At 34.4% G+C, this 16088-nt stretch overlaps 1 protein-coding gene across 1 annotated transcript in view; it reads left to right on the top strand.

Annotated features, from left to right (window-relative positions):
* Positions 1-16088, top strand: part of NPAS3 (neuronal PAS domain protein 3) — a 1138615-nt gene that overhangs the window by 128531 nt on the left and 993996 nt on the right. Inside the window, 2 exon segments of the mRNA XM_043988462.1 lie at positions 2188-2245; positions 2247-2278. Coding sequence (XP_043844397.1) covers positions 2188-2245; positions 2247-2278 — 90 coding nt within the window.

Raw genomic sequence — 16088 nt, 5'->3', positions numbered from 1 at the left:
CATCCCAGAGTTTCTCCAGAGAAAGTTGATTTTCTAACCATTCAGAACGAAGCTAATATGAGGGGTGGATGTTAACCACTTCAAATTGATCATGTTCAAATACTCTTGAGTTCTTTAATTTTAATTGTAGGTGCAAAATATAAGAAATCATTTGAAAGCATAAAATGACATAAAATAGAAATATAGTTGGAGTACCCAGAGTAATAGGCAGTAGGGCAATCTGATCTCAGACCCAATCATTTAAAATTTTTTTTTCTAACCTGTATATCTGCTGATACCATTGACATCATCTGTTAGAATATAAGTTTTAAGAATTCATTTTGGGGTAGTTAAAGTAGAAAATTAATTTTTTCAGGTGGAACCTATTATTACATCTAATAAACCTGTCTGTAAACTAGCACTTCATTTCAAACTCATTTCTTATTTCTTGGGTTTCTTATCAGCTTATTAATAAAATACCATATGTGCTCATGTAAAGATTTGAAATTCCAGTGAAAGTTAATGGGCATAGTAGAGTTTAAGTTATACCATTGAGCAGAACAGTTTAATCAACATAGATCTTCAAAATCAACCTTATTAATGAGGGGCAAACATTTTACTGTAAATATAGCTGCTTGGCTGCCACTGGCTTTGGAAAAGAGTTAGGCAGCTAGAAGCCAAGCAGCACTGAGCATCATCCCTAGAATATATCAGGAATGGGTTTAGTTGCAATATTTGTAAATGGAACATTAAATTGTATTTTTAAAAAATTCGTGCCATCATAGATTTAGGCTAGAGGTCATCAAGTCCAACCCACTCATTTTACAAATGGGAAAATTGAGGCCCAAAGAGGTTAAGTGACTTGTTCAGGAACACAGAGCTAGTGTTTGAGATGACATTCAAACCAAGTCTATCTAACTCCAATTACAGCATTCTTTTCACTATGCCACAGCCTTAATACTTCTTTTCTTAAAAGAAAAAAAAAGAATTGTCAGAAGGGCCATTAGGCATTACAAAATATTAAGCAAATGTATACTTAACATCTATGTAAAAATCAACTTGTTTCTTTATTGCAGAATTTTTCCATCAGTTTATTACCTTATCTGAGTTTATGCAGAACAGTATAAAACTATGACAATGTTTAAACCCATAATTAAGTTATTAAAATATAATTCTATAAAGAAAAAGTTTTAGATGCAAAAATCAGCTTTTCTGATGTAGTGATATTTGAGTTCAGTGCCTGGTACCCTCATTCATAATGTATATTAACTAAATTATTTCACATCCCTTTTCAAATAGAATATTTTTTGAATATTCAAATATATCTCTTTCACTGCTCCCAAAGGCTGGGGTTTCTTTTTTGGAAGAAAAGATCATATAAATGCTTTTCATTCTTTCTTTACTTCCTTCCCTCCCTCCATTCCTCCCTCCCTCTATTCCTTTCTTCCTTCCTTCCTTCCTTCCTTCCTTACTTCTCTCTCTTTCTTCTGCACTTTTATATCTCAAAAATTTGCAAATAAATTTCTGGGCTTTCTTTTCATGAGAATGCAAAAAAAAAAAACCCTCTGCAATTTATTGTTTTCCTTAGAGCTAAATGCAATGCCCAGTTGTGGCAATTGACTGTTCTCAAGTGCCTAGTAATATTTAATACTCTCTTTTATTCCCTTTAGATGGGCTCTATTTTGATAGCTAACTTCTAGTTTGTATCATGTTTCATCTTGCAAACTATCTGCAATCCTATTTGGAAGTAGCCTCAATATAAATCTGATATAAATAAGTTAAACTCAAAGAAATACTGACTTGCCTTCCATTTTGTTGCTAGATATAATCACCTGGGTAGAGTGATGTAGTCTTGAATTCATGACAAATTGGTAACTACTAAAGCACCCAAGGCATTGGTTTTAAGACATAATTTGGATAGTAATCCCTCGAATGGTGTAAATTGCTAATTAAGTTTTTGGGCCATCCTCTTTCACTGGTACCATTTTGAGGCAAAAAAGAAATTGATTTTATGGAAAACTGAAAAAATACAAATTTATAAAGGTTGAAGTTTCTGTTCTTGGGTGTATGTACCACATTGCAATTGCGTGTAGAGCTCAAAACCGTAAAGAAGCAAAATATATTAAATTTCAACATACTATTGTCCTGCATACCAGTTGACTGTAGAGAATCTCTAGTCATGTCTATCTGTTTTTGATACCTCTACAGAATAACTGTCCAGCATCCTCTGCCCAACCAATCAGAATGTAGGAAAATCTACAGATACTGACGGCATCTACTGTGAATCTACCTACCAGAAGTATGTTGAAATCTTTGTGAGTCTTCCTCTGGCTCGTGCATCAGTACTTGTGTGTTGCCAGCTATTCAAAAATATACATGTATTGAAACCTTATTTTTCTTGATTAAAGGGGAAAAAGACAAATCAAAGAAAAAAGTACCTCTAAAACCAAGATAGAAAAAATGTTAATTCTTTTTGAAATTATGCTAAAAGTTTTTTTTAAAAATGACTTTATTAAAGCTCTTAGGTAAGCTGCGGTTATTGCAATAAACAAGTACTTATATGCAAGAAAATCTAGGCAAAATACAGTGCACAGGTGCTTTCGCATCTTAGGATTTGAAGGTGTGTTCTATGTATAAAATTAGCTGTCACTTTTTTTCAATCCTGTAATGGAATGATGAGTTGTAATTTGCATAATCTTCTAAGAAGTCAAATTATACTGTCATGTAGCCAGACTTAACATGCTAGACTAAGATTTCATAGCTTGCAGCAATAGTATGATATACGTTATAGGACAGTTAAATTGAAGATGAGTCCTCTTGCTTTGCTAGTCTTTTGCCTTTGTCCGTTATTAACAGAAACTGCATTGTATGTAACAGGCTGTTATGGAGTATTGTAGAAGAGAGTACTTTGGATAGCAGGAATAAAAGGCATTTTAATATAAATATAGTTGACTTTTATTGCCTTTGCTGTGGGGAAAAGTTTTTTTCTTTTAGCATAATCCAGATTAGATTCTTGAGAGCAGCAACTATACTCTAATTTATCCTTGCATCCCTCCCACAGTACTTAAGGACAATGTATTAGACATAGTAATGTTAGATAAATCTTTGTGGAATTGACTAGAATCAAGATGAGATTGAATTTATATTTTCCAGAATCATTAAGAAATACTTAAAGTCAAGTGTGAAGCAGTTATGGATGGTATTGACAGCTTAAAATAGCAATGTAAACAAAATCATCATTATAACTATCACTTGCTAATTCTTATGTTTTTATATGTCACTATTTAAATCTTCATATTCATATTAACTTGTCTAGTGCCAGAGTTTGTCTTTAAAAAGTCTGGCTTTTCTTGAAGATTGTTTCTTTATTGATAGTTGATAAAAAGAGTTGATTTGACCAAATAGTATAATCTGTTGACTTCTCATTTCCTTTTTACTCTCTCTCCTCAATTACCATGTAATTTACAGATTTTTGTTTTTGTTTTTATTGCTGTGTCATTTTAAGTAATTGAGAAGCCAGTATTTCATTGAGGAATTCCCCTTTCTCAAAGTTATGTTGGACATAAGGAAAAAACGAGGTCCGTTTTGCTTAGGCTTGAGAATTTCATTGTGACTTTAATAACTCATTTACTATGAGTTTAATTTCTTGATATCCTCATGTCTAATAAGCATTATTTTCTTCATTTGTAACTTGTTTAAATACATTGTAAATTTCCTCCATTGGATGCCCAATATATGTTTGTATAGATTGTGATATGCATACACAACCTAAATGCACAGGCACATGCATGTATGTATACATGCATATGTATGCACACATGTATATATGTATTTGTGTATATGTGTAGGATGTATATGTGTACATGCAATGCACTACACATCAATATGTGCACATTCATGTATGCATGCATGTATAAAATCTCTTTGTTATCTCTCCTTTTCTTTTCATTCATTTTCAGCTGTCAGACATTTTTGATGCATGCACTTGGAATAGTTGTCCATGTCTGAGTACAGGTCCTTTGCCCGGACTATTCAACAAGATGGTTTATGTATCTCTTCTTTTTGAGCAGGGGTTAGCTATCGTAGACCATTTTAGTCATTGTGAACTGTGTTCATTTGCAAACTAGCTTCATGGCTCTGACATTTCTTTAGGCTTTGAAGTTGAGCTTTGGTCATTAGGTGTCAGTGGCTCAGGCAGAATTGCCAGGACCTTGCTACCACTAGGATGGCCTCACTTTTAACCCTGCTGATGATCTCGAGGGATTACTCTTCAGGAATGGGTATTCTTTGTAGTTAAAGTAGACACAGTAGGTAGTACAGCTGTGACTGCCAGGGATGAGAGTCTTTGGGGGGAAATTCATAACAAGGAAATATTGGCAAATAAATGATGAAGAAGGGGAGAAAATCCCCAAGATGTTAAATCAGAGCACTGTCACTGGGATGATTAATAGTGTTGAGTATTTTCGTGATTCTGCTTATCTGAATTGTCTTGCAACTGTAGTATACATTTAATGATTTCTATAAAAAGCATGTTGTTAATTGAGCATATGAAAAAATAGGTATCGGATCAAGATGTGTGTGTGTATGTATGTGTAAAGTTGAGCCATTTACCTGACATAGACATCTTCATATTAGAAATTTTGCATTGATACATACCTTATTTAGAGGTGATTATGATTATAATTATGATTATTGTTGTTGTTGTTACTGCTGTTAGGCATTTTATATCATTCCTTTTACTATTGGACTGAAAGTATTTTATAAAATTGATAGTTATCTTTATAGCACCCTTGGGAATGGGATGTAACAAATAAGAGTGAAAGAGTAATAAACTCCCAGATCCCAATCTCCAAAACCATAAATCAGCCGAACAAAATCCCAACAGCCATAGGCCAGACTACTGCGAAAGAGAACACCTATGGTTATTACTGAAAGTTCTCACCCAGTTTCTCCCAGGCATTATAGTGAAAATAGAGAGGGACTTTATGATGGTCCCTCCTTTGTGTCAAGCAAATCCTTGGCATTAGGTCCTGTAGATGGTTCACACCTCACCCTGAAACACTCTTTCTTTACTCCTCTAACAAAAGGTAGGTTCTATTCCAGTCATCTTAGCTGTTATATATAGAATCCAGTGTTCATTTAATTATAAATTCTTAAAACTATTGTGCTAATTTCATTTCAGTGGCAGTGAAATTTTACAACTAACAAAATCACCTTTTCAAAATAAAACATCATCATTTTATTGTTTCAGAATATTATAGATACTTAACATTAGATACCATTCAAAACTGTTTTTTTAAAAATATATATTTCTATTTGTGATCTAGACTTTCTCACATGGGGCAGAATTGTTATGTTTGCAAAATACCATTAATTTATTTTGAGCTAAAACATTATTCAGCAATTGAGTTAAGGTACTGTCTATCTACCACCAGCTCTTATTTCTCTTCATTTTTTCCCATAATGTTGATGTCAGGACTTTAACGCTACAGTTTCATACAGAGATTTCTGGTTGGACAAGAGAATAAAAGAACAGAGGATCATCAGATTTTCATTATGCACTAAAAACACAGAAATTTTTAAAATAGGGTCTTTTTGTATACTCTGTACTTCCTCTGTATACTATGAATAGAAATATACCATATATTTCTACCCAAATTAGTGAACATATATTGAAGGTCAATTCTGAGGGTGGGGGAACAATGACAAATTGGAGATTAGAAAATTAGGAGAAGATATTGTCACTGCTTTTAAATATACTATGATGTAAGTATATGGAAAATAAACTATCAGTCACTTAGCATCTATTAAGTTTTATATATGTTCCAGGCCATGTACTAAGCTTTGGGTATACAAAGAAAAGGCAAAATACAGTTCCTACTCTAAAGAAGCTCACAGTCAAATGCACAAACACATGCAATATTCAGTCTAAATTAATAGATGTAGATATACATTCATGGTAACAGTGAGATTAAGCTCTTAATTTCTTGAATAAAGAGTGGCCCTTTTCCACTAAGAGAGAGAAGCTTTTATGATGAGGGCATTTCAAGGAGAGGTAGTTTGGCATAATGCTAAGAGGGCTGAGCTAGGAGTCAGTAGAATGATATTCTTACTCTAGCTTTACCACTAAGTGACTGGGTAATGTTGAACAAATCACCTAATTTCTCACAACCTCAGTCCCTTCATCTAATGAGTGGGGTAGATGAAATGACCTCTAATATATCTTCTAACCCTAAAAAAATCTAAGAATTGTAATTTAAAGAAAGATAAATTTTAAACTTAATTGCTCAGAGGAAAGAGATTGCATAAAGCATGTAGAAAGGAAGATAGACAATAGGTGGAAAGATTTGTCTTAAGTATTGACCACTGAGAGTTTTAGTAATGGAAGTGAGTGCTTAATAAAAGCTTGTTGACTGACTAGGTTAAAAAGTTGTGAAGAGTTCTTAAAGCCAATGGCCAAAACTTGGACTAAATTCAATATTCTGATTGGTAACACATGATGGCAAACCCATAAGGGACCTTAAAGATAATCTGGCCCAATCACTTAGTTTTACAGGTGAAGGAACTGAGGCCAGTTGAGGAGAAATGACTTTTCCAGGACCTCCATAGTTAGTGAATTAGAGAGACTGATGCCCAGGTCTTTGGACACCACATCTAGTATACTTTAAACTATATCATGCCTCCCTCCTAGTAGGGAGAAATAAAAAAGCATGCAAAATTATTAAGGCAGCATGAAAGAAGGAATGTTTATGTAGCAATTTATAGCAAAAAATGAAGAGAAGAGGGGGATATATATAATAGTTAAATAAACATATATATGTGTATACAAATTTATATATACACATGTGTGCACATGCACATATCTACATACACATACATGTGTGCAACCACACACATATATATATAGATACTACATATTTCATGACATGGGAGGCACTAGCACAGGACAGTCCAACATGTCTTGCCCTCATCAGAGAAGGTACTGTGCTCTATGAGCAATGCAGAATTGAAGTAGCTGGAAAAAAACATGAGATGTGCAATTTAGAGAATCCAACGTAAAAGTTCACATATATTAATTGTGCCTGACCTGTGGTAGAGCATTCCAAGCTCATATTGGTCTGATCAGTTACAGTAGGACAACACTGTAACTTGACTCTAACATAGTGATGTAATTTTGGTCCTCCTTGAGAGTGGACAACCACCACTACATATATATGCACACATGTACATGCATATACATATACATGCACACATGCATATATAAAAATAATTTTTGTGTATATATCTGTCATAGACACATGCATATAGGTGTATACATAAATACCTATATGTATACACATGCATATGTGTATATACACAGACCTATAGCAGTTCTAACCTTAGACAAAATTGTGAGGTTTTCCTCATTAAATCCCTTTTATCACTTTTTAATTCCATTAAATACCCTACTTCTTCCTCAGACTAAAGGCATCTCAGTTGTATAGGAGATACAGCAGTGGATCTCAGATCAGGAAGACCCAAGTTCAAATCCAGTTTCAGATACAAACTACCTGTGTGACCCTGGATAACTCATTTAACATCTATTTTCCTCTTCTTCCTCATCTATAACATGGAAATAATAATAATAGCATCTATTTTCATGATTGTTATGAGGATAAAAATGAGATATTTGCAAAGTGCTCTATAATCCTTAAAATGCTGTATAAATGTTAGCCATCATCATTATTATTTTATTAGCAGCAGCAACCTGTGCCCCACTGAACTGCTTGCAATTTGTAAACCCAAACACATGTATGTTATTAGCTGATAATGGTTTATGATATTGTCCTTTCCAGGGTTGTGTGAATTTTAAGAAGGGATGACATAATAAAGTACATCTGAACCAAAGGAATGATTCTATAATGATAGAAACTTAAGTGCCCTAGACAAAGTGGGGGACATAGTTTTGAGCAAAGAACAGTTTTCTGGTAGCACTAAAGTCATGCTAGATGGGCAGCATTTTTGAATGCTTAATTAGTAGTAACTAGCCTTCACCTATAGAAAGAATTTAGTTATAGGAACATAAAGGAAGAATTATATCAAAAAATGATAAGTGAAGGTTCAACAAGATTTCATTGGGTGGTGAAACAAAGGGAAATATGAATTGAAGGAAGAAGATTTTAAAGAGGATAATGATGGAGGTGTAAGGTGAACCAGAAAAGGAAACAAGGCCAGTGTATAATCAGAAATTGAAGCTAGGAGATAGGCTATGGAGACAGAAAGTAGTGCTGAATACAAAAGAGAGGTCAAGGAGAATGTATTTGTACCATTGAATTCATTTGAGGGTCCCTTTAGCCTGATCTGATTGATTGATGGTTATGCTATAGGCTTCTTATCCAAATTGGAGTAATTTATGCCTGTTGTGTTTAGATCAGTAAATAGCCAAGTATCGAGGGGGAGAGGAAGAAATACATAATGAACTTGAGAAAGAACTCTAAATGAATCTGTATGTTAAATAGATACCAAACTTTGCAGCAAGAAATGCTTCAAGCATTTCAATATCGAATTTAATTCTTGTTTTCAAGTAATGTCTTTGAGGCTTTCTGGGTGCTTTTTACTAGTTTGTTTCTGTAAATTCTACTGTCACAGAAGACATTTTGACAGGAAATTTCCTGGGGGAGGGTGTTATTGTAACTCAGGTCTAATAGGTGGCTCCAAAGTTAATTATTTAGATTTATGATCAGTCACTTTAAGTGACCTATGTGATTGGATGTGATGTCTTTCCTTCTTCTTTATAAACTTTACTTTTTATTCTATTTCAGCTGGAATTTACATATTTTATGCAACAAAATATTTTTATTTGAAACTTTTAATAGATTGATGAATTGTGTTTACTTGGTTAATATGTAACCAAAGATTGATATCACTCAGTAAGTGTGGTTCTAGGCTATGAGAGTTTCTTCTCAAAAAAGAGCAGGCATAGATAGAATAGTTCAGTGAGAAAGCAGATGAACTCGTTTCACATATTTTCATTTTAAAATAGAGTGAGTATTCTGAATTTTTAAAGAATAACTTGTTAGCAAAACATCTGTAATACAGAAGTGTATGACAATTGTGGGAAATTGGGCAGCAGAAAAATGTGAAGGTCAAGGTAAGAACAACAGGGCCACAGTAAACTTTTTGTAGTCAAATAGCAAAAAATTCTGTTAAATGACGGAGTTCAAAATTGCTAACAGGTGATTTCAGAAAGACAATCACAAATGTTATTTGTTATTGCAAACATATCACATAAAGATGAAATATATCATAATATGATATAATATGTAAGCAAGAAATTAAATGAATATTCTATTTAGGGAACAGCTTCTTAATCTCTGAGTTGAATTTCTCATATAGTCTTTTAGTGAAGTTCTGGCAATAAATTGTGAGTGAATTTCTCAATTTTTGAATACCAAGGGCATTTTTCTTTGGGAGATCCCAGTTTTCATTCATGAATCAGTGTTAGTAGCATTATTCAAAGGAAACGATAAAGAAATCTCAATTTTTACATTACCCTGGATGAGTCCATTTATTGTCCTTTCATCGAACTGGCATCTGTAAAATGGGAATAATAAATTCTTCCCTAAAGGGATTGCCTAATGACAATGGAGGTAGAGGATGAAGCCAGTCCAGTTTTGAAAAAGAAAGGAAATCTCGCCATCAGAGATATAGTTATTGTTTTGCTTTTTAGTACTACTCCTAATTTCAATTTGATAGAAAATGGAAGAGAAAAATTCATTTTAATTCTATTAGTTTAGAATCTCACTTAAGACATGTATTTGAAGATGTAAAAATTGATTTGTATTCAGGGGCTCTCCTATGAGAAATTGTATTTTTATACCTTGAAAAAGGAAACTTGAGATGAGGATTTGCTTCAAATTTAGGACAAGGTTAAATATAACTTGATTTATGACAAGCGCTTGGAAATAGTGTGAAAGTGTTATTTGTATGCAAAGTCTTCTAGCCTGGATTGTTGATAAAAAGGCTGCACATATAATGCTCATCCAACACAAAAATATATCAGACCTTCCCCTTTATGATGAGAAAATAGATTATTTTCCCATAGTACAGCTACCAAATAAAATAACTTGGTTAACACCAAAGGGAAGAATGTTATTTAATTCTTTATTCTTCCATTCCCTGAACTGTGTAACATTAATTAGATAAACTTGGTTTTGTTTGTTTGTTTGTTTTTGCCATTTTAGTTATAGGAGTATAGGTTTGCACAGGGTTTTCAGTAAATTATATTGGGTCTGTGGGACCCTCAGTTTGATGAATATGTCAGTGTTAGCACATAGTAAGTTCTCCAGATATTATTTTGAATTGAATGAGATATCTCAGAAGAGATATCAACTGTCTTCTAAGGGTGGGCACTTTGAAAATGGTCATTAAATGATTCATTATATTAAAATTTCACTTCTGTAAATTTAAGCTTCTCAAGTACAGGGGATATTTCTTCTATGTTTATATAATAAAAAAATGAATGAATATTTCTCCTCCGAAAATGAGTACTATTCTTGTTATTCCAAATTATAAGTCACCAAAGACTTATAAGTCCCTAAGCTCAGCTCATATGGAAAACAGAAATTGTACAATAATGACTTTAACAGTGACCAAACTGGGTAAAAACAGCTGCCACCAATTAAAGTTGGCTCTGGTCTCTAAAAACATGATAGATCTTTATAATGAAAAGTGTAAATCATAAGTTTATAACTATAAGGTAAGTTAGAGATCTAGTACAACCATCTATGTTTATTGGTGAGGAAACTAAGAGGTTAGCTCACTTGCCCAAAGTCATATATAAAATTAGTGTTAGAGCCAAAATTTGAGTCAAGTCACCCGAGGACTTTTCCCCTCTTCTTTTTATTTTTTATTTCTTTGCAGCTAGTCTGGGTGAAATGACTTACCCAGGGTCACACAGTAAATAAGGGTCTGAGGTCGCATTTGAAATCAGGTCTCCTGACTCCAGGGCTGGTACTTTATCCACTGTATCACCTAGCTCCCCCTCCTCTTCTTTTTTTAAAAAAAAATTTGCCCTTAACTGGACAAACATCATCAAACATGAAATCTATCTAGAAAGAAAAGAAAAAAGAAGACTAAATACAGCACTATGAATCTCTATTCCATGTAACTTTTTAAAATTTGAATTTGACATGTCTATGCTTAGTACTGAGGGCTTGGACTTGCCCTTGAAAGAAATAAGACTGAATCCTTTTAAAATTTCATTCTGTGGTTAGTGTATAAAAGGAATCCTTTCCTGGACTCTTCTTTCTCTGGAAAAGTGACAAAGTTTATGATCCACAGGATCCCTTTGAAAATTCTTTGAAACCAGAGGTTTGAGAGTTAAAGGGGTGGCCATCCTAACATTCCCTCTTATTTGAAAGTTAATATTTGTGATGGAATACTATTGTACCATAAGAAATGAGGAGCGGGATGCTCTCAGAAAACCCTGCAAAGACCTATATGAATTGATGAAAAGTGAAATGAGCAGAACCAGGATGACATTGTATATAGTAACAGCAATATTGTATGATAATCAACTGTGAATGGCTTAGTTATTTTCAGCAATACAATGATCCAAGACAAAAAAATTAATATTAAACTTTTTTGCTCATTGTAGCTATTTAACTTACAACCTATTTAACTTTGGACAAGTCACTTGACCTCTCTTGGCCTCAGTGTTCTAATCTGTAAAATCAGAAAATTAGACTAAAGATTTATGGTCTCTTCTTTCTTTAAGTATATGTACTAAGATGGACCAATGTGTCTCAGCACCTTCTAGTAGTTCTCAGGAAGCAGAGAATGCTTTTTTCCATTCGGGCCTTCTGTGATAATATCACACATCAGGGTTGCTCAAAGTTGATCAGAGCCAACTGTATGCTTTGGCCTCAAGTCTTGAGGATACCCACAAAATTTCTGATGATTATTAGATTTGCTTTCTCTTCCCACCAAACCCACTCACAGAACTGAACTGGGATTGGAAAAAATCAAGTTAGCTTAGCACAGGCAGGCACAAAGTCCCGCTGTTTGCTAAAGGCACCATCTAGATCTCTGAACTAAGAGCACATTTTACAGTAATTACAGTAGGAGCTTTGCTTGCTTCCAGGGGAAGCAGTAAACTTTCATAGACACAGCATCATTGCTTGATTACTTGCAAGGCAAAAACCTAGGCAAAATAGGAAGAAGCCTTTCTGATCTGATTCATATCACTGGATATGTGTGTGCAGGAGGAGGGCACAGCTTCTGCATGTGGCCTAATATTTGCCTTAATATCAGTGATAACTGTACTACTGACATCATCAACTAAAGGCAGAGATTCAGAGAAACAGCCATGGGGGTAGGAGGAAGGGGAAGAAACACATCCCTGAGCTGTTGTAAAATTCATGATCAGTAAATTCATCTGATAGCAAGATTGTTTACCCATGCCTTGCTGAAGACTTCTTGCTCAGGGCCAGTGACAATTTATGTCAGGCTACTAGTAATAAAAAATCTTGATTGTGTGTGTGTGTGTGTGTGTGTGTGTGTGTGTTTGTGTGTATATCATGGTATTTGTGAAGTACCTCAAGCGAGGGAGGGCTGAGGAAAAAAAAAAACTCCTGAATTTCAAGTAGAAAGGCGAGAAATTGATCAAAAGTTATCAATACTATACCATAGGCAATTTCATAATTTTTTGGTTTTTTATTAATCTAGTAATAAAGAAGTTAGAGCATAGTATAGCAGATGTGTCTGCTCATAAGTGACCTTCTAAGATGTTCTAACTTCTGACATCCCTTCTGCAATGTCTTTCACATGTGTTCATTTAGTCTTTGTTTAAACTTTTTCTGTAGGCCTTGAATATTTACATACATATACATACATATATATGCATATCTTATCCCTAGTCTCCTGTTCCTTTTCTTCAGCATAACCTACAAACAACTGCCAGAATAATCATACATATGTACAAATCTAACTAGTAAATTTTTCTACTTCAGAATCTTCATATTAACTATATGGATTCATAAACCTGACTTTTAAAGGACTGCTGCAATCTTAGACTTTTCTCCCTGTTAAGCAATCACCAGGACCTATCCAGAGGAGGAATCTTTCATTATGATCTACTGTCACATTCCTTCTCCTCGCCAAGAACAGGCACCCATCATTCCAAACTTTTAAAGTCCTTTCAGTCTATACCTTTCATATTTTCTCCTCTCTACCCTTTGTCCTATCCCCCACTCCCAGGGAAATTAATCTATTCACTTTTGGAACTCTGCCCTGGGACTGAGCTGTTCTGATTAACTGGCAAGTGAGTATAAGCTCACCTTAACTCATTAATCTTGCTGGCTTTACATCTCATCCAACAATCTACCAGGACACCCAAGCTTACCCAGGGTTGACCTCTTGCTATCTCTCTAGCTGCCATATCTGTAATTACCTCCTGCTTTTGCATCTCTTCCTTTTATTCAAGAATCTTATCACTAAGCATTAAGATAGGCATTTTTTCATGCCACAGAAGTGTCTTTTCACATTTCTGCCTGTGGAAATCCTCTGCCTTCAAAGCCTAGCTCAGCGAACATCTCCACCATAACATCTTCCATTATATCTTCCTTGATATCTTTATGTTTCCTTGATATCTTTTTCAGATTTCTAGTAGCACTTTGTCAAGACTTCTCTTTTGGGCTTATACCATTTGACCTTTTATCATATTTATGTAGTTAGACTGTAAACCCCTTGAAGGCAGGGACTATTTTTTCTTTATCTTCATATACTAATAGCCTAAATATAATATTTTACACATAGTAGATATTTAATAACTTTCTTGAATCAAATTTAATTATTATCCATGAACCTTTTTAATCCCCTTAACCAATGTATTTTATTAATCGGTGAACTTTGCATAAGAGGAATAAATTTGTTCCCCTACATGGCCATTATCCTCCACTAAAATACTATTCCAATCCTCATTATAGTATGGAGGTAATTGTGGCTTCTCAAAGGCTATTCTAACAAAACACAAGCTCTGGCAAGTCCTGCCAACCCGGAAAAAATTAGAATATAGATGCAGTAATGAACTGAATATCTGTCACCAGAGGACCAACTTATCTAAAGTCAGTGGGATATGGATGTGGCATCCTTCTTTCATATGTGCCATATCTAAAATGGCAGTCATGATCATCTACAAAAACCGTCATCCTAGTCCAAATTCCTTCTTTCTATTGATATACCATTATTTGATTACATTCAGATTCAAAATATCTGTTAGCTTCTCTACTTCTTCCCCTTGCTTTGTACTCCACATATAATCAATCCACAAGTTATGTCAGTTCAAGGAGATGGAGGATCATAGATTCAGAATTGGAACTTCAATAACATCTTCTGCATATGACTTTTCATTTTATTCTACCTTCCAAAGCCATATCTTAAATATTTATCCCCTTGAGCCAATGTTATTGCAGTGCCCTCTTAAGTGGTCTCCCCCTTAGAACCATCTGACTTACTGAACTCAGATTAATCTTCCTAAAATGCTAGTTTCATTCTGTCATTCTCCTTATGGAAAACCTTCAATGGGCTACAATCCCCACAGTATGACCTCTAGACTGTATTGAATATATAAGATTGGACTCAGCATTGCTCAATGCTAAAACCACTATTAAAGGCAAGGGTTTTTTTTTTTAAATAAACAAAATCCAAATTCCTAACATCATGAATTTAATCCCAGCACTTGTTCAACTTTGAATACTCTTTCACATCCCTACCATCCTTATCTGAAGGGTAAAGGTTATTTACTTGATTCCTCACCATTGCTTGGCATCACTTCTACATTATTATAATATATTGAAATTCCATTCATGTATTTGAATACTTTTTAAGTATTTCCATGATTAGTCTTCCGTGGATATAGGTTGCATTTCTTTGACTATGTCATATATTTATGTAAGTGGGGTTAATTATACCCAAGCTTTAAGTCCAGCATGACCCCCTTCTTGAACCCTTTGATAACCACTTTAAACCATGATGATCTTTCCCTCTTCTAAATACTTAAACACATATATTTTCCATAACACTACTATGGCATATGTGTGTATATGGAATTTACATCTTTGTAATTTCATATATATTTGGGCATGTGTGTATATTTTTATATACATTCATATGTATGAATTTGTCTACATACATATATACACACTTACATACCCATATACATGTATAAAAAGGGTAGGGGGAAGTGATGTAGGATTCTATCCCTCAGTTTTTAGAACATACTGAGATTAGGCTTCAAAATCAGGCTGAAAGTCAGAGGTTACAATACATAATAAAGTATTCTGTTAGAGGGTAAATTTACCAGGGGAAGTCTGTTATATAGCTGGTCATTTGGGGGAGAGGTTGAGTCCCTTAGGAGAAGCTTGGGAAATGAACTAGAAAAAAATGAACTGGAGTCCAGGCTGAGCCTTTCACAGTGGTGACCCAGGTAAAGAGGAGATGTGGCCCATGTATGTCAGAGGAATTCACATTAATTCACCACATATTCATCAAGCACTTACCATATGCAAGGCAGTATGTGATACAAAGATGTGAAAGGATACATTCTTTACCCTTATGGGAGTTTATAACTTCTTAGGGGAGAATTAACGCTCTTATAGTCTTTCTGTATATTCCTGGGGTGAGTTAAATTGGATGAACCAGTTTGAAAACATTGTGAATGTTTTGAATCAGTCACCAAATTGTGGGTAGGTTGAGTGTCTGCTTCTCATTTGATGAGGGGATGTATCATGGGAGGAATGAATAACTAAGGTGGCTCTCTAAAGAACACTTGGTTCCTCACCATTGCTTGGCATGGCTCACACATTATTATAATACTTTCAAACATTCAAATCTGTTTCAGTTTTCTAATATGCTGGATTGATTGTATTATAAATTTTCAAGGGCAGGGGTAGGGGCAGTAATTAGGATTACTTTTTTTAACCTTCTACAATGCCCAGAATTGTACTAGACTTAGAGTAAATTTTCAATAAATATTTATTTTTGACATACTATATTCTTCATGTACATGATACATATACATGCGATGACCCCCTCCATTCCCTGTAGAATGGAAGCCCCTTGAGAGTAAC

Source organism: Dromiciops gliroides, chromosome 2 (genome assembly GCF_019393635.1).
Source record: "Dromiciops gliroides isolate mDroGli1 chromosome 2, mDroGli1.pri, whole genome shotgun sequence".
NCBI classification, from domain to species: domain Eukaryota; kingdom Metazoa; phylum Chordata; class Mammalia; order Microbiotheria; family Microbiotheriidae; genus Dromiciops; species Dromiciops gliroides.
This window is presented reverse-complemented; position numbering and strand designations above follow the sequence as displayed.